This window comes from Coturnix japonica, chromosome 1, assembly GCF_001577835.2.
Source record: "Coturnix japonica isolate 7356 chromosome 1, Coturnix japonica 2.1, whole genome shotgun sequence".
Lineage (NCBI taxonomy): Eukaryota > Metazoa > Chordata > Aves > Galliformes > Phasianidae > Coturnix > Coturnix japonica.
Window position 1 is genome coordinate 151,993,469 of NC_029516.1, and position 25,342 is coordinate 152,018,810.

The 25,342-nt window shown below is 39.0% G+C and overlaps 1 protein-coding gene across 3 annotated transcripts in view; it reads left to right on the forward strand.

Annotated features, from left to right (window-relative positions):
* Positions 1–25,342, forward strand: part of RNASEH2B (ribonuclease H2 subunit B) — a 40,229-nt gene that overhangs the window by 7,856 nt on the left and 7,031 nt on the right. For 2 of the 3 annotated variants that reach the window (XM_015851853.2, XM_015851854.2), the window contains 9 exons: positions 2,932–3,003; positions 6,064–6,171; positions 8,688–8,764; positions 10,515–10,635; positions 14,645–14,709; positions 15,573–15,678; positions 19,426–19,504; positions 20,444–20,486; positions 25,144–25,224. In XM_015851853.2, the coding sequence (XP_015707339.1) occupies positions 2,932–3,003; positions 6,064–6,171; positions 8,688–8,764; positions 10,515–10,635; positions 14,645–14,709; positions 15,573–15,678; positions 19,426–19,504; positions 20,444–20,486; positions 25,144–25,224 (752 nt within the window). The remainder of the gene's footprint in view (positions 1–2,931; positions 3,004–6,063; positions 6,172–8,687; positions 8,765–10,514; positions 10,636–14,644; positions 14,710–15,572; positions 15,679–19,425; positions 19,505–20,443; positions 20,487–25,143; positions 25,225–25,342) is intronic. The other variant, XM_015851856.1, reaches the window with a different exon arrangement.

Genomic DNA, 25,342 nt, shown 5'->3' on the forward strand with positions numbered 1-25,342 from the left:
TTAAAGAAATCCAGTTACCTTTCTTGGCTGAAGGCCTGAACACGCACCAGAAGGGCTTCGGACACCTCACTTTGAAAATCCCTTGCTCTGCATTTTCCTAGTCAGTAAGTGTTTAAATTCAGATAAATAGGGCCTTCTTTGCCCTTAAGGCCATGTTCATACTGCATCCAGTTTTCCAAGCAGGCATTTGCCTGCCAACTTGACATCTAGTAGAGCCGATCTGTAACAGAAGGATACCTGGATAGAAAGATAACCTGGACTTGGAAGCAGAGCATTGAACACAGATGGAAGAAACCCAAGGTGCAAGAAGCTGGAAGAAACCACTTCTCCCTTTGCTCCCTCTTTGTGTGTCCCGTCTGGAGGGTGCCATGTGAGATGAGGGATCAGCACTGCAGCCCATGGCTTTGTAGCCGAGTTCCCTTCGTGCAGGCATCCCAGCGAGGATGGAACATGCACTTGGTGTTGGAAAGCCGAGGAATGAACACATCAACTAAATAAAGATGCAGACTTCATTAAAAACAGCTACATTAGGAAGGGTTGTCTGCTTAATTGTTCACGTTCTACAAGATGCAGCTAAGGCTCAGCTGGACCTGTTCCCAGCGTTCATAAATCTACGCATGAAGAAAGCGGAGCAAGTGAGCGCTCAAAATTCCTTTGTGTTTTGTTTTGTTTTGCTTTGTGTTTTAGATTTTGAAGCTCGTATTTGGTGTGTATATTTTCACATGTTCGTATGAAACACATCAAAGTCAACACATGCGGTGCATTTCTTTTCGCTGTCATTAATCACGGCAGCGTTTTCAAAAGTAACAAAAAAAAAATACAGCAATGTTAAAGTGTGGTCAAAAAATGAAATATACACGGCTATAGATATTTGAAGTTCTCCTTTGCCAGGACAAATGTAGCTTGACAACCGTGTGTGTTTATGTATCAGCATATGAAGTAAGTCTGGTTAGCAAATATAGACTCCTTTTTTTTCCATTAAAAACCTCCTAACTTATAATGAAACTTTTTGCAAGCACTTTTTCAAGCTACCTGAAGACTCAGCTGAAAATTCAAGGGAAGAAAATGGCTGTAAATTCTTCAAACACCTTTAAGAACCGTTATCATCCAATGTTTTATCACAGAACGCGCTTGAAAAACAAACAAACAAAAAGACATGCCCTGCTTATGGCTTCACAGAATCGCAGAATTGTAGGGGCTAGAAGGGACCTCTAGAGATCATCGAGTCCAACCCCCCTGCCAAAGCAGGCTCCATATACCACATCACACAGCTCGGCGTCCAGGCGGGTCTTGAATATCTCCAGAGAAGGAGACTCCACCACCTCCCTGGGCAGCCTGTTCCAGTGCTCAATTAGGCCACTATTGCTTCATCTGGGCAATTTCTGTTTGGGGCACAGCTGAATGCCCAGGAATAGATGGGAAAGATGAAAGTTGTTTGTCTGGGGCTTTGGGTTTTTCTAAGCCACTGAGGTACCTGAGGACAGCCTGTGAGAAGTCCACCCACCTGTCCTTTCCTGAGGTGTTGGGGAGCAGCTTTCAGTCAGGGGGCGGCTATTTTTGAATGCATTTGAGCTGTATACTTCCGTGTTCTTCACAGAAAAGAACTGGGTAGTCTCTGTCAGTAAACCTCCTGACTACTTGACTACTACCAAAAGGGGAAGGACAGTGTCACACTTCTGTTCCCTCCAGCAACCTCCTTTGGGAGGAGCAGTTGTGCAGCCACCTCTGCTGCTTCTCTCTTCTTTCAGCAGCAGCCCAACAACCCAAGCAGCAGCCTGGTCCCTGTCAGCCTGTTCTCCAGAGTCTGGATGCTGGTTATGGATGTGAAATGCTTTAGTTATTTTCCTTGCTCTGATGGATGCCTTTATGAAAGGAACTGGGACAGAACTGGCAGTCTGCAAGCTAAGAAAGATGAAGCTGTCATGTTGCTCTTCACTCAGATGTGGGAAGTTGTTTTCATAAATATAAGTAGACTTTCCCTACAAAGAGAACTTGGATAGAATCTAACGAACTGGGGATCCTTAAAGATGGTTTTCAAGCTTCAGTAAGCATCCTTATGGGAGCTGTTTCCTTTCTGGGTTTTTTGCTGTGTTTTTTGTTTTGTTTTTAATTTCACATAGAAAATATACTTTTGCAGCTCTGTTTTTTGTCTGGCTTTTATTTTTTGCTTAAATACACAGAAAAGAGAACAACCGTCAGGAGGCTAAGCCAGAAGTGCTGTATTTTCTCAGCTTCTTTTTCCTGTGTGGAGAATTAAATGCACTCTTTGTTTTTCCAGATTCTATACAGCAGATAAACAAGTGTGTATATTTTTCATGTAACAACCACTCAGGCAATTCCTGCTTCATATTGCCGAATAATCTGAAAATTCCCGAATGCTTTAGAAGATCACTGTATCTTCCTACAAATCATAGAATTACCCAGGTTGGAAAAGACCTTGAAGATCATCAAGTCCAACTGCAGCCTAACCAAAACCCTAACTCTAAAAACCCTACACTAAATCATATCCTTGAGTATTTTACCTGGTGTGTTTTTAAGATCCACACAGTGCTTTGCCTAATTTACAAAGTGTTCCAATCATCTTTGAGACTAATTAGGGCAACACATCAATTCATTTCTCTTAACTGAGATATCAAGCTTAGGAGTACTGTTGCTTGAGGCTCTGTGAGGGGAAGTGGTTTTCAAAATCTAAATCCCCAGGTGCATATCTTTTCTGTTGCAAATAAGAGAGTGCCAGAAGTCTGGAATTACAATTGAAGTACCTTGATCAGGTAGGATGGATTTGTGCTGATGCGTGTAACTTTAGACAGAAAATATGTGAGCTTTCAAACTGCTTCAATCCAATTAATTGTTAATGTCTTGGAGAAGCGTGGCAGAATGTGAACTGCTTCTCAGTTCACAAGTTCATAACTTTTTCCTTTCCCTCCACAGAGGCTGCTACTGAACCCCCTAAGACACCTGACAGCGAACCTGTGTTTACAAAACTACGCAATCCAAGCACAGGCAAGTTTTGGAATTGTGACATGAGCCTGTTAATGCTTTGGTTGATTCCCTCTACTACCAAACTATTTGTATTTTGCAAGCTGAAATAGTGATGATAATGTAAGTCTTATGTGCCAAAGATACTGCTGTTGATGCCAGATAGTTAATGCTGTGCAAACATTTAGGATTTCTTTTATAATTTTAATTGGTTGAACTGTTTATTCATCAGGAATATTGGCAGCACAAAAAAGAATTGTAATTTAAGTTGTGTTTTTAAATGCATTTGATTTGGGGAACTTGCAGTGTTGGGTATTGAACTTTGACTTTTTTTTAATCCAACTTTAGGCTTCATACCATTCATCTTATGCTGTAAAATAAACAGAAAAGTAACTCAGTTATACTTACCAAGCTTTTTGAGTTTTTTTCATTTTTAAATCTAATATTCTTCTTTCCTTATTCCAAGCAGTGGTGTCTCTTTTCATATTAATAGATGGTGTGGCACTTTAAATTCAAAATACATTGGAAGGACCAGCAAATGCAGGTGATCACACCACCATCCCACAAATAGTGACTTTCTTCTGGTCAGATTGCCCTTTTTGTCAAGGATTTCTTATTAGTGTTTAAGTAACGTGACATTTGCAGTATGAGATACTGGAATAGAAACTAGCAGTAAGCCTTGGTTAGGGTTAATGTTTTTTGTTTAAAGACAGAGTTCACGCTTTTTTTCCTTTTTCACCATCTCGTTTGATTTCTAAGTTACGTGTTTTCATTTTGAAATTCTCTATTGCTATTTATGTGTTTGTAACTGAAGTCTTCATGTACGCTTTACTACATGGTGTACTCATTTCTAAGTCTTCCTGAAAGAGTAATTTAAGAACAATAGATACAGAATGTGAAATCATTTATCCTCATCATGTTACCTATTTTTTGATTGCTTAGATTTGCTGTGAGAATATACAGCCACAGACATTTTCCACCTGCTTTATTATGTTGTCTTGTAATCTATTATGTTTTGAAAAGCACACATATCAATGCCTTTCTGTGTGGAAGAGGAGATATATTCAACTTGAAGAACAGGAGATCTCGGGAAAGGTTTTTGGGAAAAACTAAAAGTGCAGTGATTTGACTGAAAGCCTGGATGTGTTCCTTTAGAATTTACAGAAGCTTATTTATAGACCTGCGTGAACTTTCAGTGAGGTAGCGTATAAGTGTAGTATTTGAAAATGGAGGGACTGAGAACTGGTAATGTCTGTTGCTTATGCTTGGGTCTAACAAACAAATTGTTGTTGACAAATGTTGTATAAATATTTTGCTGATGGACAGTCGGCTGAATATGAGCCAGCAGTGTGCCCAGGTGGCCAAGAGGGCCAATGGCATCCTGGCTTGTATCAGGAATGGTGTGGTGAGCAGGACTAGGGAAGTCATCCTGCCTCTGTACTCGGCATTGGTGAGGCCTCACCTCGAGTACTGTGTTCAGTTTTGGGCACCTCAGTACAGGAAAGACATGGAGGTACTGGAGCAGGTCCAGAAAAGGGCAATGAGGTTCATGAAGGGCCTGGAGAATCAGCCCTATGAGGAGAGGCTGAGGGAGCTGGGGCTGTTTTTCACAGACAGGTAAGAAGGTCAACATTTCTGTCCTGTACAAAGACTACAAACTAGAGTTTCAACTTATAATTCAGAAGTACTGCGAGAAGCATTTTTCAAAGCTCTGAACTAGAGCAAGGGGAATAATTATGCTACAAACTGAAGCAGCTAAATGAAGTGATAAAATTAGGAGCAAAGCTGCCTAGGTTCTCTCTCCGTCCACTGGAGAATGTCTCTAATGATAGTGTTGATAATCACCTGTGGTGCTTGTCATTTTAATGTAAGCAGATAAAACAAGCTGAAATTGGGCAATAGAAATGGTCCATTTCACAACTTTTCCTTGTTCTCCACCATGTTTGGCTGGCACACTCACTGGTAGGAGTCTTAAGTTATGCAACTTCTGTGATTTCATCTTGATGCCTGGTGCTGATCAAACTGATGTAGACCCTTGCTGAGAATCACGTGGTAGTGATGGATAACTTTGCTCTCCCTAGTATCTGCTGTTCATTCCTCCCACATCCAAAAGAAATGTTATTGTCAGAGAACTGAATCTGTAATCTTAGGTGAGGTTAAACATCCTGTCAGCATTGGGATAAAGGAGGAACAAAAGCATCATCAGTCATTTCTGAAAAAAGATGCATCTGCCCATTTTAGCTGACCTCCTTCAGTAAGACTGGGGGATCTGTCCAGGCTGAAAACAGCAGTGCTGACATCAGCTTGTAAGGGCTTGCACTGAAACTTTTTGGAGCTAGCTGTATATTTTGAGCAGGGGTGCCGTAGCTGATGTTGCCTCTAGAGGATGACAGGACTAATCCAGCCTGCGGACTCAAGTAGCTGAACATCAGTGGCCCCTTCTGCAGTTCTGGTGGCTTCCTCCCAGCTTAGACATAGAAAATACAAGACTTTTTTGTAAGGTGTTTGTCATTCTCTCGTTAGAACCCAAAACTAACATGAATCAGCAGAGCTGTGCTATGGAGCAGCCTAAAATAAAGCTCCCCTTTTCAAACTGTCAATATTCTCTTGTTCACCTTACACGTCTGCTCGTACCAAGTTACTGGTGTCTGTTTTGATGCACAGAAAAAGACATCACACTATCACTTGAGGGTTTTGTTCCCCTAACCTCACCTCTGATATCTTGGAGACGAGCATGACAGAAGGAAAGGAAATTTTCTGGGTTTCCACCTTCCCCCTTCAGCACAGTCAAAAAGTAATTTCTTGTGTGATTTTGATTTGGGCTTGGATCAAAGGCTTTGTGTTGTAAGATGAACTATTCACACATCTTATTTATTGATTCAAATTCAGTTTGGTTTATAGAGCTGGTAAACGAACATCTGCATATAATAGTTTTCTTTGTCTGAGCTTTCTTTGTAGTGAGTTTATGTAGAATGTGCGTATGTTTGTGTGTGTAAGTATATAAGGCACATTCTTCAGACGTATTGGGTATTCTTTTGATTTTTGTGAAAGCCTACAACACAAACCAGATTTCTTTTTCAACAGGGGAAGCAACTCTTTACTTATTCAACAGTGGTGCACAGCAGCTGTTTGAAGTAAAAGCTTTTCATGAGGAATATCATTCCTGGTTTATAGGTGAGACTGTTCAACAAGGTGAGTAATGTTATGTATCCTTCCCTTAACCGTAACTAATGTTCATACAAAGAGACCTTCTCTCTTTCTTCTATTAAATTTACAGGTGTTTCTTTTAGTTGTTTGAGGCATGCTGCATCACATCCCCACCTTCTGACACACTCATTTGCCATCTGGATTTAAGCGGGGCTGGGGGCTTTGTGGTCTCTTTTTAAAAGGCTGCCTTTGGCAAGTTCAATTAGACAGATGTTCATTTGTCTTTGAGGAAGGGTATGGTGGGGTGGGGGAGTCGTTCAGTTGTGTTTAAACTGAGCTGCTATAAAATACTTAGCTTTCCTTGTCAGTCAGACCAGAAAGTCCTTGCTGTACGTAAAATATTTCTTATCCTATAGAAGGGAAAAAAGGGCTGGAAAGCCTGAGCTAGCTAAGCAGAGCAATGCTAGGCAGAACTTGAAGCACTGGAGTGTGGTTTGATTTGGTTTTCTTTTAATTACTTCTGTAGTCTTCACTGTAAGTGCTGTGGGATAAGCCTGCTGTCTGAAGGTGATGTTTCAGTGCTGTGCCTAAGTGACCTCATCTGTAGCATCATAGTCTCTGATCCTAGCTCATCTTTCTGAAAATTAGAAAGAAGTTTGTGTAACCGCTTGTGATGACTTTAACAATCCTTTTTCACTGTGGGCATCCCTTGTATAGTGTTTTGCTCTCATAATTTCCATAGATTATGTAATTAGTATCCATTCAGGAGATGAAAGCATGTCCTTTTGGTCTGCTTGTAACTAGAAAAAAGACCATTTATAATAATAAAATAAATAGTGACCCCACCAGACATATACCTTCCTTAATGGCAATATCCCAAATGTGTGTTAACATTTAAATGTACTTTGCAGGTGTATATAGCAATGCAAGCAGTCTGTGAGCTTTTCCTTATTCCCTCTGGATGAGCCAAAAGACCAAGTCTGCTCCCTGCTCCCAATTATGTCCATTCTATATTCTCACCCTCCCTTTCTAACCTCTGCTTTGGCCCTTGGGAAACAGTTGCCTGAACGAGTAATTGCCTCTTTTTTTCTTTTTATTTTATTTTATTTTATTTTATTTTATTTTATTTTATTTTATTTTATTTTATTTTATTTTATTTTATTTTATTCTTCTTCTTTTTTTTTTTCCTAAATATAAAAGGTGGATTTTTTTTTCCCTAATGGAGTTGGGAAAATACTCAGGTGATGAACAACACAGGAAAGCCGTGTGTTTGCAATTAAAGCAAATCTAATTATCTGCAAAGAAGGAAACGACTAGAGTGTAGGAACAGACAGGGATAACTCTTCAGGAAAAACAGGCAGGGGAGAAGGGAAGAATCATCGTAGAATCAGAATGGCCTGGGTTGAAAAGGACCACAGTGATCATCCAGTTTCAAGCCCCCCTCCAGCCATATGCAGGGCTGTCAAGCACCAGACCAGGCTGCCCAAAGCCACATCCAGCCTGGCCTTGAATGCATCCAGGGTTGGGGCATCCACAACCTCCTTGGGCAACCTGTTGCAGTGTGCCACCACACTGTGTGAAAAAGGGACTTTTTAGAAGGGTGTGGAGCAACAGGACAAGGGAGAAGACAGCAAAATACAGTGTAAGAGCTCACTCAGCACCAGCCTTATGTCATTTAGTATCCTTGAGGCTTGTCAGAAACTGTAGAAGTAGTCCTATAACAACTAGCCGTGTCCTTGATACTCCCTCTGGACAGAAAAATTGGAATTAGCTTAGAAATAAATGAGAACTGGATCCCTAAGCTAATTTGGCTGTGCAGATTGTAGAGACTGCACACACTGCATGATCTCAGTTTTACAGACAGATTGTCAACTTTGACCAGACCACTTTGCTGCCACCCTGTCTTTAGTTAGTTTTAAGGCTGTTCCAGTGGGATTTTCTTTCTTTAATTATCTCAATCGTGTGAACTGAAACAGAAAAAATAGATTTATTTGGTTTTGGTTTGCTAATTAATGTCATGTTCTTATCAATTTTTTTACCTAATTGATGAAAATCCTTAATGTTACATTGTTTCAAATTACGTACAGTTGTGCAGAAAGCAGAGTAAGCCATCATTCTGAAATGATGGTGTAATTTTGAATGAAGCACTCACTGAATTGTTTTCTGAACTGGGGTTCCCTTGCCCAGCATTTGGGCAGAGTATGCTGGATATTTACCTTGTATCTCTAGACAAGGTTATATTGCACTCAAATCTGCCGATAGAGGGCAGCTTTAATTTTGTTGTTACTGTATCACTGGAAAAGGGAAAACATAGTGCTTCAGGTCAGAAGCAACAGAGCTTGTACTTTCATTTGGCAGGGTTGAGAATTGAGCTCCCTCTATTTTTAATATAAAATCACAAATAGAATTTTCCTGCCCATTTTAGTGAAATACTGGAATGCTTAATGTAAAAAAGATCCTCTTTTCTCACCCACGCTCCTGAAAAGCATCCTAACAAACAGATCCAGTAGTAGTTCTGTGTCTAGTAGTACTAATATCACTTTTATATATCTGTCCCTTAGATGGGCGCCTGCTCTTTATTACACCGATGGACCCCTTATTTCTGATACTTTATTACCTCATGAAGGCAGACAAAGAGGTAAGCTTCGTTAATTTTTTTCACTGAAAGTCTCAGGAGAAAACATTATTTCTGTTACTGTTTTAATGTTACGAAGAACGATTTCCCTGCTGTGGGAAATTTAGTTTGCATTAAAAGCAGAGATGTTCACCTTATACGTATCTTTGTTTTCATCCTTCTTAGTTTTGTGTCCAGTAAAGTATATTCCATGAATCAGCTTGGAACCTGAACAAAATGTAATCCCCTCTTTGTAAAAGAAGAAGAGAATCTTTTGTCCTTTTGTGAGAGTTTATCCCAGAACTATTCATTTTAAAATGGTAGAGATCATCATAATAGAACAAACTAATGCCCATCCTGAGGTGTGGGTGATTCACTTTAAGAGGGGAAAAAAGAAAGATGAATTTGGATGCTGTGGATGGGGAAGAAGAAGCTTTTCTGTGGCAGTTTGAACTTGAAACACTGCCTTTTCAGAACCTAGTATTTGTAGAGATTATGTATTGTTAAATAGCAAAGGGGTGAGCAAGTACCTGTCTCTTGAGTAAAGGGAAGTCTTGAGGCTTGTGTGGCAGATACCTCATGCAAAGCCAGCTTGAATGCAGCAGATTTATTTGCTGACCTGAACTGCTGAGTGTTAAGATACTGGGTTCTGTGGAGTCATTCTTCGTGCCATCTTTTCATTTTGAAAGTCAGATCCAGGTTTGCTGAAGTCTCTGAGCAGAGCTGTCCAGTAGACCTCCTTAGCTTAGGCTCTGTTCCTTCAGGAGGTGAATGTAGCAGTCTTACTTCTGGACACAAGCTGGCTTGTGCAGTTAAGTTACCTACAGGAGGCTGTTAATTTCAGCTCTGTTTTTGCCTCTCATAGTGTTTTGCCGTTGTAATTGCATCTTTTAAATTGGAAAAAATAAAAATTCATTCAAGTTTGTTTTTTTTTTTTTAAATCTTATTATACAGTGTATTCTTATTTTTATTAAGGCTCTGTTTGCCTAATAAGAAGATTAATTAATAATGAAAGCGTTTTACCCAAGTGCTTTTTTCCATGCTAAGCGATGTAATGATTTCAGCTTTGGCTCCTGACACCATGCACTCTCCAAGGGTGGAGAGCTCACTAAGTCTTTGTACTGATGCGCTAAAGGATCTTTCCAAGGGGAAGGCTGCCAGTTGTGCCAAACTGTGCTGAGTGATTATGCATTGTTTGGCAACAGCAAGATTTGTTTGATGATTCTGTCATGTGTAAGGCTATTTAAGTGCTGCCAAAATTGCTTTATATGCATACTGTGGCCAAACTGAAATTGACTTTGCAGAGGTGAAAGGTTAATACTATGTTCCAGAAGCTGCCCTGCTCCTTTGAGATTTATCTTTATGGAGGGAAAAGCAAACTTTGAATGGGAGTTATGACACTGGATTTAATCCAACAGGTTTTGGTCTCAGACACTATTGGCACACATTGACTACTGCATCTTATGTCATCTTCCAAAAAAAAATGTTGCTGTACTTCACATTAGTTTTTCCCATGTAAGTTTTAAATTTGGACTCTTCTGAGCAGTAGTTGAAGAGTTCAGCATTTAGCAGATATTTACTGGTTTGGAATAAATATTTATAGTTTATTTTGTAATCAGTTTCTAAATGTCCTGTGGTACCATTCAAAGTAAATCTTCAAGTCCTTTATTCTAAAGCTGTGGCAATTGCATGCATCTGTATTTCTGTATATGCGTATGTGTATATGTCTTAAGAGTATGATAATGCTTTTATCATCCCTTTGATGTATTTTCAGCAACAAGGAAAGTTCCAGCCACTGGATCAAGTTGTGCTAGACTCGGAGTACCCATACTGCCCATTGCTGCTGAAGTGTGAAGGAGTTAAACAATCCATATGTCACATAGCAGAAGAAAAAGGTGAAAAAAGAGCAGGGGAGGGAGTGAGAAAAGGCTGGGTTTGTTTGTGGTCTTTCATTGCAATATAGATTTCAGGACTGTTTTTTGCTTTCCAAACACCCAAGGTATGCAGGATGATGAAGCTGTACATTCAAAGAAGAACTTTAGGCTTAGAAGTCATTGTTGCAGTATTGTGAATCCTGTGTAACTGCTGCAATTGAAACAGTTGTGCAGTCTTCCTGCAGTGACATAAAAGTGAAAAGCTGATCAGAGCTGGCTTGCTAGACATTACTGTCTCCCGCTAACAAGTAAAATGCCAGACTTCTATATTGTTGCATAGTGCATCATTGTGGCTGTGAGCTTTTCCTGAAGGATTTAGATGCACAAGTTCAAGTATCTCCTGTATGATGTGGTTTATATACAGTTAACATGGAGCTCTTACTTCTCCAAAAGAGTCAGTTTGAACTTTGAGGACAAGTTTCCATTGAAAATGATAACTGGGCAGCAGCAAATCTAGGCAGTGAAAAAGTTAGTACGTTTTGCTGGGACTGAAATAGTTGGAATTATGAGTTGTCTTGGACTTCCAAAAGAAACTGAGAAAAGCATTATCTTACATTTGGTAATGGTGGGAGTAGGCAACCCTTTTCCTAGAGTGAGTTGTGATTTTTGGGAAGGCTTCTTTAACACACATGCATCTGAGCTACAAAACCTCTTTTGCCTTCCAACAAAGCGATAAATACTTCCAATAGAAATTAGTGTTAAATTTTTAGGCAGTTTGTGTACCTTTACAGCTTGTCTGATGCTGCCTAAGGAGCTGCGAGAGAGAGAAGATAGTAAAATTCTGCCCACCTGTCTGGGAAGGTGAAAAATGCTGTCAGATTCTCTTGACCGTCAGTCAGCTCTGCATAGGAATATAGGGCAAGGTGAGATCATTTTTCTGAAAGGCCGCTTCCTCCAAACAGTGATACTGTCTTTGGGCAGTATTTGTGTTTTCTTTTTAACAGCAAAAGAATACATACATATATTTAAAGTATTTGCCGTAGACAAGATATAAGATGTGGGGCTTGTTATTAGGCTTTCTGTAATTTCTTAGAATGCTAAAGCTGTGGTTATGCAATAGACACATTAAGGCTTGCCCACTTGTCATGTACAAGTTCACTTTTCTATACAGTTTCCTTCTATGTGTTTCATTTTCACATCCCTTTTACTGCTTGTAAAAAATACCAGTATTATGACTAATATACTCTTTTCCAGTGCTAAGACTTGTCCCCTATGTAGCCTTTCTTATTTAAGGAGCAGGGCTTTAGGGTAAGAAGTATCTGTCATGTTCTGTCTGCTGTAACTCTGTTCTGTTTGGCAGAAGCTAACAACATAATTAGTTCACTTTCAATTTAATCTAAAGGCTTTTAACATCTGTATAACAAGTTCTTACCCTGGAGCACTTACAGTTTACACTCGCTGAGTTAGTAGAAAGTTCACCTTCTCTGGCCTCACCGTCAAAGGGCACTGAAATTCATTTTGCTGGATTAAATTCCCATTTACCTGCTTTAGTAGTTTGGGAGCTGTGTTACAGCTCACTGAATCTGGGTGAGGCAGGTTGTTTGCTAATAAATTCAAAGACTGGATAAAGTGTATGATAGAGAAGGTTTAAAAAAAGGTTATGAACTCCAGTGCCAAAGTGTTATTCCTTGTTTCATTTTGCAAGGCAAAAACTGCACTGTGATCTTGTCTGATGTGATTAACATGAAGAGCCAAGAAAACTTACCTGATTAGAATAACTAAGTAATATTGCCAAGCTTGTATTCCCAGAAGGTAGGAAAAAGGGGCCGTATGAGTTTCTGAGTTATGGAAAACACTGAGAAAATGGATGTTAAAATGTGCTTTAGGCAGTTTGCTCAACAATACATCGGGGAAACTTCCAAGTCTACATAGCGATTACCCGATCGCTGAACATATTATTTAATTGTAGAACCACTTCTATTCCATCTGTATTTCTCAAACCCAATCTTTCCAGATGTCTCAGACCAGTTTTATAGGCACCAGACACATTAGGGGGAAAAAAAGGCTTTCCAATATATACTCATATTATCAAACATAGTTGCTAACTCTCACCAATATCAAATGTGCGTCACATGTTTAATCCACGTTCCAATTTTGTCAGCAGTTTGTGACTTTCATTACTCACTTTAATTCTTCAGAGGTCTCAGATATTGTCAGTTCTAGAGTTTAATAGTCAAAACTGTCAAGCACACAAAATATTTTCAAACAAAGTGATCTCTGAAGAATTCAGCATAATTATTTTTCACATGTTTTAATGAAAATGGCTTCACAGTTCTACGTTTCCTTTCCCTAACCGAGTCACTCTGAATCTCACTGTTGTGGGGGAGTCTGCCTGGGAATCCAGACTGGAATTACTTTTCAGCACAGGTTGGGGGATGGTGGCAGGAGGTTGTCCCCTCCTCGAACTTTCTCAGATAAGAGAGGAATCCATGAATCGTACTCACTGTATTTGGACCCAAACCATGTGAGCTCTTTGAGAAGCAGGTTCAAGAATCCAGAGTGTCTCCCCCCATTTTCTGCTTCTTTTCTTGCAGATTTTGTAAGTCACTGCAGCCAGGAACGTCACACCTAATTATTTTATCTGCAGTTCATCAACTTCATGAAGCAAAGTGTATATTAGCCTTTTTTTTTCCCTTTTACTCCAAAAGAAATTTGTTTTGCTCTTCTGCAGTGAGATGGATTTAAAGACAGCTTTCCCTGACCTCTCTGTACCCCCTACCATACATACATAAAGAGTACATAATAGTTAGATATTTCTATGCAGTTTGAAAGAGCCAAGATAAACCCCAAAGAAGGAAATGCTGAAACAGTCATAAATAATATGTTGTTGTTTGCAAGGGGAGGAAAGTCCCTGAACCAAGTGTTGGAATATGATAGCGAGTCAGTAAATGACATGACACAGATGTATGTATTTATGGGAATGGTATAAGGAGATTAAAAGCTATTGACATACCTGCTAAAGAACAAGCTTCATACACCATAGGCTCTGAAATCTCCTGTTATCTGATTCATGAAGCATTCATTTCCATTTCTAAACTGTTGCTCTGTGAAATAATACTCAATGATTTTTATCCTTAAATTTTGATCGGCCTGTGTAATTTTCTCTCTCCTTTGCCTCAGCATCCTAAATTCACATATCTGCAGCTCACTGATCACACGTGAATATTGAAATGTTCATGGTACCCTAGTTGTCACAGGGGAAACAGTTTCTGAAGTTCTTACATCATCGAGTTAATTTATGCTGCTCAATAAATCAGAAATGAATCTTGTACTTCCTCCCACTAGGAGTATGCTTTGCTGTTTTAATTCCGTGTCTTCTGACACTGTATTAAGCCTCATAAAAAGGGAACAGAGGCAAAACATCAGCTAGAGTTGCATTGTGACGTGAGAGGAGAGGGAAATGATAGAAAAAGGGATTACTGAAAGGGCAGATGGTTTATCTTCCTAACCAGCCCTCTCTCCTGACCCCCTACGAAGTGTTGGAATTCAGTAAACTATAGGTTTGACCTACAGTGTAGCAGGGTTTGATGTGGTTTTGTGAGATTGTTTGGGGTTGTTTGTCTGCTTTTGTATTTTTAAGCATTCATAGAAACAATGTTTTATGTTGCAAACTGTGCAATTAAAATGACCATTCTGGTGACACAGGGCAGTGAAGATTTGGCAAACAAAAAGGGCTTGAAAAAAGACTTACTGAATTCAGGCAGCACAAGATTACACGTATATAAATAAAATATGTACTATGCTGGATTAGAGCCTAATTAAGGATTGTTAGGCTGTTCAGACTCATATCAGTTCAGTCTGTTCATCTTTTCATGTTTCCAGTATGTTTGAAACTTTTTGCCCTGATATCAAACATTCAAGTTGCAAATTAACTTCCATACTCTGTCTACAACTCTGCAGATTTTAAGTGTATTGAGAATGCAGTCCAAACCAGTTGTGACTTTCTTCCCCTTATTTGGTCTTATTCCAGAGATTGGCAGTCAGAAATTTCACAAGTACAGCCAAGAGAAGACATTGAAGTGGTTAAAAAAAAAGGTATTGTGTTTTTCTTTTACTTTCTGAATTACTTTATGTTTAAAATCCAAATGCATGTTGGCTTGTTTGTTATCTGTGTTTCTAGGCATCCCTCAATTGAATGGTTTTAAGTTAAAAGAGGGAAGATTTAGGTTGGATGTTAGGGGGAAGTTCTTCACTAGGAGAGTGGTTAGGCCCTGGAACAGGCTGCCCAGGGAGGCTGTGGATGCCCCGTCCTTGGAGGTGTTCAAGACCAGGTTGGACGGGGCCCTGGGCAACCTGATGTAGTAAATGTGTATGTTTGGTGGCCCTGCCAGGCAGGGGGTTGGAACTACATGATCCTTGAGGTCCCTTCCAACCCGGGTCATTCTGTGATTCTGTGATATGTGAATCTAGGGGAAATGTACTTTGCAGCAAATGCCTGAGGTTTTATGTTCAAACAGTACCTGTTTGTACTGCTGAAAATTTCTTAGTCTGACAGTGTTCTTTGTTAGATGTGGTGTAACAGTGCCTGGTAATGTCCTTAATCTTTGATTTCCATGTGTGTTACCTTTGAAGTCCATCCGAGCTTAGGGATTCTCTGTTCTCCTAGCAGGTATATTTCTTACCTGTGTAACGGTGGCCGTTCCTTCTGAATAGCTCTGCTTATCTCAGGGTGCTGCAAAATCGGTGCTTTGTTACCAAGGCAACATGCTCAAAAACGTGCTAGCTTCTTTGTGTTTTTGAGCTCATATGCTAGTCATTACAAATGTATATTAAATTTCACCACAGTCCATAACTCGAACTTTTTATATGCTTGAAACAAAATTACAAGAGCTTTGTCACTGTATTAACTTGTGCATAACAACACTGATATAGACATTTCATTCTGTGGTTTCCTACAGGTCAATCAAACAGTGAAAGCACTTAAAAGCAATGGTATATGTGTAGGGGAAAGGATATATTCATCTACATTTGTCAGCAGTAAACAAATCACCGATTCTGAAGAAGGTAAGGAAAGGAACCATTTAGGCACTGTAACATAATCAGTTTTTTGTGAAGTAGTATGCCTGTAGTTAAAACACAGTTAGCATCTGAAATGTACTAAAAGTGGCCTCTGCAGTGAATGTATTCCTTACACAGAAAAATTCAGACCTGTTGTGACCTAGTCTCTTGACTTTTCTGAGGTGGTATCTTCACCAGGGCCATTGCATTTAACTGTAGGTCTCGGCTGGGATTGTTTTAGCTTCTTAGCTTACAGACCAGTTGTTTTCTCATTGAAATGTGTGCTGAAGTGTTTTGCCGAACTGAGACCATCTTGTGTAATAGGGCACATGCATTTAATATGTATGAGTATCCACACAATAAATGTCTCTGTACTAGAAGAGACTGTTTTTATTAGCATGCAAATGCTGTTGATAGGATTGTCCTTAAAGGGAAGGGGTCATAAGGAACACGTAGTCATAGAGGAAGCATTAGGTGTAGAATACACACAAGTGCACTTATTCAGGGCAAAAACTTCAATACTATATGTATTAAATATATTATTTATTTCAATATTAATATTTAATTGTAATTAATAAATTAATTGAATTAATTAAATATTAAAAAGTGGCTGTGCCTGTACCAGAAAGCCTGAAGTGATCCGATTGATTCTAGTCACCTTTTTTGCTAGTGAGGGCTGCATCTTGAATGTCACTTGGATATGAGGTTGTATAGATTAACCTAAAAATGGTCTCTGGGAAATGGAAAAAGTTCCAAACAAAATGAACAAAATCACATTGTTTCTGATTACTGCTAAGGCATTCAGAAGCCTGCACACCATTGAAAAATAAGTAACGGCAAAGCAATTTGCTGACAAAGTGGAAAAGGAGTTACTAAATAATGATATCAAAGGGAACAGCATAAATGAGATTTAAGAGGCAGCTAGACAGCTTTATAGAACAGAGATTGTAATATAGTCGTTTTAATTGTAGTAATAGTTTTTAAAAAGAAACAAAGCTGCAAAGCTTGTAAGTTACTTTAACTTTACAGTAGCTTTTTATTCTTTTTCCCTACCTCTACTTTAATGAAATGGAAAGTTTTCTTGTCCTGACAGTGATAATCTCTGATACTTGTTATCAAACTGCTAATCTGTACTGTTTTTTCTACCTTCCTGCTTGCTTACAGAAGCATGTATATACTTGTCTTTTTAGATTTGTAGATCTAAAGAACAGCGATTAAGTAGGGAGTACTGAAGGTTAAAAATAGGTAAGTTATGGGAGGAGTTCCAGTGTATGTAGCAAGGTGAATGGCAGGGAGTCAGACAGACCTTACTCAACACTTATTCTTAATAAGTATCATTTTCTTGCCTGATTTCTCACTGTCATGACAGTGCAGTTTATGTCTGCAGAGAATTGCTTGTGTAGGAGTACTATGAAATTCCAATACCTTACGAATAGATTAATGTTATAGTTAGCTTTTACACATGTCACAGGGCAAAAACCTAGATGCATATAATGAGAGCAAGGAGGAAAGGAGGGAAAGCTTAAGATGTGAAACTCTAGTATTTCATTGGGAAGACAAAGAAGATAGGTGCACAAATATCCCTGGTGTTTGACAGGTTAATAACAAATGAAGACTAAGCTGAGAACAGTACCTGGAAAGCAAACAGCAACTAGGGTCAAGTGCACCTTGAGCTAGTTTGCTGATGACACCCTGGAAGGCCAACAGTATTCTAGGCTACATCAGAAAAGGGGTGGCCAGCAGGGTGAGGGAGTTATTTGTCCCTCTCCTCTCTGCCCTCATGAGACCCCATCTGGCTTATTGTGTCCAGGTTTGGGATTGCCAGTACAGGAGGGATGTAGAGTTCTTGGAGTGTGTCCAGAGCAGGGCCATGAAGATGGTCAGTGGTCTGCAGCACCTCTCCAATGAAGACAGGCTTGACATTGTCAAGACAAGGATTAGAGGAGACAGGATGCTCCAGACAATGTCTTGCTCCAGACAAGGAGCATTGTCTGACAATGAAGGAGGTGGGCTTGTTCAGTCTGATGGAGAGGGCTGTGGGGAGACCTCATTATGGCCTTCCTGTGTTTAATGGAAGATGATAAACAGGAGGGAAGTCAACTTTTTACATGGGTAAATAGTACAGGACAAGGGGGAATGGTTTTAAACTAAGGGAGGGAAGATTTAGGTTAGATTTCAGTGTGAAGGATTTCATTCAGAGGGTGGTGAGGTGTTGGAACAGTTTACCCAGAGAAGTTGTGGAGTCCCTGTTCCTGGAGGTGTTCAAGTCCAGTTTGGATGGGGCTCTGGGCAACCTGATCTATTGCTTGATCTTGTGGTTGGCAACTCTGCCTGTGGCACAGAGGTTGGAACTTGATGATCCTTGAGGTCCCTTCCTACCCGAGCCATTCTATTTTTCTAAAGGAAGTCAGTGAGGATTGCTTGAAGACAGAAATACATTTTCTGTTTTATATTTTGTTATAATAGTGAGCAGTTAATTTGTCCTTGCCATTCAGTGTTACAGTGCTAAGAGTGAAACGATGGGAATAATTTTCTTAGGAGATAAATGAGCCATATTAAATGTGGAGGTGAAGTTGTCTTGGATTCTAATTGTTTCTTCTTCTCTCATGACCCTCTAGAAAACTTAGGGAGCGTCAAAGACTTGATGAATAAAGGCAGTGGAGGAATGAGAAGTGCAGACAGAAGATTCTGCAGATTTGATGACAGTCTGATTGAAATGCATATGCTGATGTCAGTTTGTTAACACTCTCAGCTTCAATGCCAATTTGTGCTGGGCTTTTTCTATTAAGAAAAAAGAAAGGGAAACTGTCTCTGCCACCTTAAAAATAGTTCTTTAGTACCCTGAGGCAAGTTTACCACACGCTTCTGAACTCTCTTAAGCATGTCATCATAGGAGCAGATAGAACTGGCCTATTGTAGGTGGAATTCAGAGGTGAGATTTTAGCTTAGTGTCACTCTGGCAAATGCTTCTTGTGTGTGGATAAAGTTACTCCCTAGCAGCCTCAACAACAGCAAGTTTAGAAGATCCGGCCCATGATCAGTCAGTGCTAGTGTACAACGTGACTGGAAAAGATCTGGTTTAGAACTTCATGTTTTAAAAGAGTCGCCTTTTTTTTTCTCCTTTCTCTCAGAAAGACATTTATAGCAGGAGTGCCCTGTACTGAGAACGGCTTCTAGTAGTTCTTATTTCCACAGATAATTATCCTGTCTTGCCAGTGATGTTTAGATAGGCCTTGGCATTTTCCATAAAGTACTGAAATTAAGTACAAGACTTTGAAATAGACTCATTGTCTCATCTAATTGTTTTCAGTTGAAGCCAGAAAATGTACTTTAGTACTGAAGCGCTTGCCAAATAATTGTAAGATCCAGATGCTTTAAAATTAATGATTGCATGTTCTGTTGAGTCAGCTTTTTACTTTTGCAGGTTTTTAAAATTTAATTTCTTCAGAAAAAAACACGATATCTAGTATTCTCAGCAAGTGAACAGCTTTTGTTAAGTACATATAGCAGATATTAATAACATGTGCTGACAAAGTGAGTGTAGTAAGTCTTAACTTTTTAAATAAACCTACAAGTGTCACATAACATAAACTACTCAACACAGAGAGCCATCACAGTGTATCCATTAGAAGTCTCTTACTATTAGTTCAACCTTATGATTTATGGTAGTGCATACATCATGACTAAGGCAGCGTGACTGTATAATGTGAATGTTCTTTTTTTTCTTCTCTTTTCTCTTCCCTGTTCCTGAAGACTATGTGAGGTATGCCCATGGGTTAATATCGGAATATATTACTGAAGAGCTGAGTAAGGAGCTGTCAAAGTACCTAGGGTAAGCATTGTTCTAGCTAACTGCTAGTTGTATGTGTCAAGTATTAATGTGCTTTTGGTCATTTCTATTGAGTATTTACATTTGGTCGTCAAAGTTACAGTCAATAACACAATCCAACCCCTTCAATTCTGTTTAAATGTGATATTTTCAAGATGTACATTGTGCCCTTCTGTGATACTAAGAACATCGGCTGGAGGAGAGATGTAATAGTATCTAAATCTCCTGTATCTGTTATCACAGTTGCATCTGAAAAGCTCAAGCAATTTATGCAATTCTAAAGGGAAGTAGAAGAAAATCCAAACAGTTAAAGCACCTCGTTCATAATTGTGGAGCATGAATAACACTGCCTGGAATACAGTCCTCATCCCCAGTGCTCTTTCCTTTTTCACTAATCACTCAGTGCTGCTGGGATTTGAGTCTACATATCTAACCTGTACTAATTTATACTTCTTCCCTATTCTATCTATCAGGAGAATCAGTCTCCTCATACTGGTGTTCTCAACCAGCAGCAGTTTGCTTGGAGCATGTGTGGGACTATCCATTTTCTCCTCCATTCAGATCTGTTTAGTGCATTCTCTTATTTTGGCCTATTAAAAAAAATGTGCAGTTCACACCTCGGAGGTCCCACATCTTGGTTGTAGTTATGTGTTAGTGCTGATAATGTACTTGATAATATCATCTTATTAAAAAAAACAACAAAGTTTTCAAAGCCTGTTTTGGCTGCCCAGACTTAGAAATTTTAAAAGAGCCCATATTTCTGGCTCTGTTTTAGTTACCAAAGTGAGAAATACAGACAGGGTCTCTGGGCCACTTTTTTGTAAACACATGCCACGTGTGAGCAACTGACACACAAAGCAACCTCTGTCGGGGAGGAGTTAAACTTTAGGTTGTGCCATCCAGCTGTCTAAATGTATAATGTGAAGTCTTTTTGTTCTGCAGTCTCCCAGAACTTACAGTCCCAGCACAAGAGCCACCATTGAAGGTAAGAGAATGACAGACACAGTATGTTGTAAGCTAATCTCTCTGCATTGTTGTTAAAACTGAACTAAGCCAAGCACTGGGTACAATACAATAATATATAATGGTTGGTTTTCCAATTTAAAACACAAAAAGGGGGGTGGAGAAGAGAGAGGGATTTATTTTATGATTTTGGTCAGCAGTCTTTTCTTACATGATTTGCTCATTTAGCTTTATTGAGGTTGATAGGACAATATGACCTCATAGTTTTCCTTTAATTTATGAGGACCCTAAAAGGGACCTCCTGGGTCACAGATTCCCAGACAACCATGTTGGATAATCTCTCGTACAGTGACTGTTCTCCACTGTAGTACTCATTAGGATTTTTGTTTCCATTACTTCTCTTGGAAATCAGTTCTATAACCTCATTCCTCTGATGCTCAGAAACCTTCCTGTAAATTCCACCTTGAATTTATTCATAGTCAATTTATCCCCCCATGGTTTTGTGCTAACATTATTATTGTGGGTTTTTTGTGTTTTTTTTTTCACTGAAATGGCACTTTTCCCTCCCTAACCACTGGTTTTCTCTGTGTGTAAATCCTTTCTCTTTTTGGTTTGTGAATCCAGGCTTGATTGTGGAAGATGGGTTCCCCATTTTCTCGTAATTATAGTAACATTTCTTTGCACCTGTTCCAAGATTGCTTGAAGACAGGTGACTGGAGTAATGTAATTTTTCATGATAACATCTTAATCAGTTCAATACGGTGGCATTAATCCTTTCTGGTCTTGACTGGAAGTGCTGTATCTTGTTATATTTTAGAATCCCTTTTGCCACTCTTACTGTGTAATGTGGCAGATAGTTATGCTGTAAACAGTTCAAACACACAGGTCTTTTTTTCTCCACTGCAACTCTTAGTGGATCGGCATTCAGTTTATACCTGATATATTATCCCTTTACTCAGGGATATGATTTAGTATAGGGTTTCTAGAGTTAGGGTACTGGTTAGGCTGCAGTTGGACTTGATAATCTTCAAGGTCTTTTCCAACCTGGGTAATTCTATGAAATCCCTGCAGCCAACTGATACGTACATGACCTTGTACTTCTGTACATTACATCTGTTCATAATGTTCCAAGTCTTCAAGGTTCCTTGGCTTTTCCTTCACAGTGTTGCGAGCTCTTTGGGTAGCCATAATAGTACTCAGTGGTGTACATTCAGTAAATATTAGCATGCTTTTATCTTTAATTAACAATGACCATTTTGATTATATGTTGTACATGGCACTCAATTGGTAGTATTCGTCAATCCCTTTCTGCATTATTTGCCTTAGTTTCCCTTTCACAGTTTCTTACCTACCTTAGAATCCTCATGTAATCTTCATTTTCTATCATTTCAGTTACGTCAGTGGCTCCATGCCAGATCCTCTGGCAATCTCTTACATTTACTGTTGCCAGAAAATGTATTATCAATGTGGGGGGGAAAAAAACTCCATGTCAGTGGACGTTACCCACGATTAATTTTCACTTAGTCTATCCTTTAATTATTCTTCCTTCTTTTGCTGTTTTCCCTTTTCTGTTCTGCTGAGTCCTACTATTACTTCTTTTCTTTTCTTAACATTTGATGGATGTTTTGCTGTTCTTTGGAGTTTAGTCCCTATCACAGTTGCCAGGGTTCACTTCTGGACTTGTGATTTCTGAAGCATTCTCCCAACAGTGTCAGCGTATTGAGTTTTACTTCTGTCTTGAACAAAGAGATTTCTTTTTTCTGCTCATGTTTAACCTCTTCTTCTTCATCAAAAGCAGTTTACTGAGTCAAAGTATTTAATCCATTTTAGGGTTAGACATAGATTAGTTTTAATATCTATTCATGTGTAGAGCCATGCTTTTTTGAATCCATTTTTGCTTCTGTGGCTAAAACACCTTTTACTGTTTGTTTTAATTTCCTTTCCAAGGTCTAACTCAGCTTGACTTTTTGGCAGCTCTCGCTTTATCCCTGTATTACCTGATCCTAAAACAAATGTGGTTTCTCCTTTTTTTACTTTCTTTTTTCATTGTAGATTTTTGCTTACTCCTAATATATCTCTTAATTTGAGGAGGTTTGAGAAATGTGTGCGTCTGTACAAGTGTTTGTAGGGGTAATGTTCATCTGGTTTAGTCTGAGAAACTCATTTCTTCAAGATGTATCACTTTGAGGTGGAGCATCCAAAATCACTTCATCTTTTTCTTTTGCAGTCAAAATGTCTTTCTCGCATATCAAGTCTTTTGCTTTGGCTTTGAGAAGTAGCACAAATGATTTGCACAGCTTGCCCTTCTGGAATCCTGAGCCCCACTTTTTAGTTTCTTATTTAATTTAAACTGAGGCACTCTGTATACTGAATATTCTGTATACTGAAACTAGGTTTCTTACTTCAGTGACCTTTCCTGCAAAGTCCCTGCTACTTACCGAAAGAAAGTCTAAAATAACTTCATTTCTGGCTGGTTCAGTGACTGTTTTGTGAAGCAGTATGTCAGCTAGCACATGTAGGAATAATTGGGCCCTACTGTTATTAATAGCATTTGTTCTCCAAAGTATATCTGTGGATAGAAGTTATTTCCATGTGGTTGGACAGTTGTTCTGGCTGCACAGTTACTTGGCCCTTTGATTCTGTTAAGAATTATCTTTACACGTTGTAAGAAATACTAAGCACACATCAGGAGCCAACTGATATTCATTAGCTGTATAAGCATGTTACAACAACTATATTAAACTACACGTGATGTACATTACATATTGTGTATGAATAGCTTTTATACCATTGGGATAGTTCTTAGAATCTATTTTTAAAAACTGTTGTATTTTAGCAGTTGGGTTACAGAGGAAACGAGGCTTAGAACTTTTCAGTTGTTGGGCAGTGAAATCTTGCTGAGGATCCCATTAATTTCCAGAGCAGGATGTGCATGATGCATCTGTCTTTGCAACTTCAGAGCTTCAAATCCTCCATTATTCCACAACCTCAGAGGAGTGTGACTTGTACACTGAAATCTTTAATGCATTTTAGACCATTTTTACTTGCATTTAAATTTTTCCTTATGAGGGCAAGATGTCTTGGCAGTCATAGTATACTATTACTGCAAATAAAGAAGGGTATAACATGTATTTTCTAGTATAGTAAAGTAATTGCACATTTAGAGATGATGTTAAGATAAATTAATAAGGATGGATACATTTAGAAACTTCAATGCAGAAAGTTATGACAGATTCTGTCTCTTTTAGTACCAAAGTAACCTGGATGCAGTCTGGACATTGTGATTTAATCATTAAATCAGAATTATCTGTTACCTGTATCAGGATTGTGCCACTGATCCTGCTCTGTAGTCTTCATAATGTCCAGTTCGTCAGCACAGGGAGTCTGGCCATTGGCCAATGATGAGACAGCTTACAAAGAATATGTGTGCTCTGCTACAGCTGAAGAGCAAATGCATTGCTGAAATGCAAACATTTTATTGTAAGTTCTAAAAATCTGTCTATCAGATTCCAAAAAGAAGAGAATAGTTGTTATTCATTAATTGTCATTTAAAAAGTTATCAGAGCTCAGTAAACAGCCTCCCAGAGAGTCTGATCCAGATACCTTTGAAATCAAAAGAGAGGCTGCTGTTGGATCTGGTTCTAAGAGCTGAGACATCTAAGCTGCAGACCTGGTTTCAGTGCCAGAGAAAGAGAGAAAGCGGGAGTGGGGAGTGGGGATCGCAGGCTCTGTAAACAAAATGAATAAAACAGGATCTTAAAATGGTACAGTACCATCCAAGTTGCTTGCAAAATCACTCTCATTGGCACAGAAACTGGGAAAGCCACAGCTTAGATTTCACAGGATATTAAGGACAGAGTAGTAATATCAGATATATAATAATAAAAATACAACATTGTAAAATACTATACACTTTTTTTCCCCTTTTGGAAGCGTACCAGAAAGTTTTCACCTTTAAACTAAACACATGCTTACAGTTTATGGAAAGAAATATTCATTCTTACAGCCCGATCATGTGAAGTTCTGAGAACCCTTAAGTCCTATTATTTCTGAAGCTAGGAGGCACCCAACACATGCAGAGTCAAACTTCTCAATATACTGCTGGATTCAAGTGATGAAGCAGTCAGCAGAACTTTGTCGGTATTTTCTTTTTGCCAAACTGTAAGAACTAATTAATTCACAAACAGATAACAGACTGGCTGGTGATCCACCTGTGCTGGCAGATGGCATTAATGCAGGCTGGAGTAGCTAGTCCTTCACAATTCTGTGAGACTGACAAGACTGGGTCTTGTCTGGGTTCGCTGGCTGTTAGACACTGGATTCCAACAGCTGCTCCATAAAGGTTCTGTAAATATTTAGACTCTGACACCACAGATACAGATACATGGAAATTAGAAACTGGATTAAAGTCATTTCTGTAAGTCATTCTTCAGAGGCTGGGAAGAAATAATAGCTCTTAAGACATTGAAGGATCTCTTCTGAATACCGTGGAGAGACCGTATGTATGTGAAGAAGACAATTACAAAAAGAAATCCTCAACTTTTACTGCAGATTCCTCAGTTCATTGCCAATCCTGTTTTGGTGCTATGGTTACGTTACAAAGCCAGAGCTTTGTAGCTTGCGTGTGTATACATCATAAAAGTGGTTGACAGGGCAACTTCATCACTCTAACATTTCAGAAAAGGAAGTTATCAGATGTCCCTGTGGAAGCAGAAGAAGACTATACTAAGTTTAACAGCAGTAATCTGAAAAACAAAAAGGTAAGTGAGCCTTGTACTCATGCATGTTTTGTTAAAGCATAGTTTAAAACTCACTATTAGCACAGAGTCTCTTTTTCTCTACTCCAAAACACATTAAAAGGAAAAATAATTAAAAATT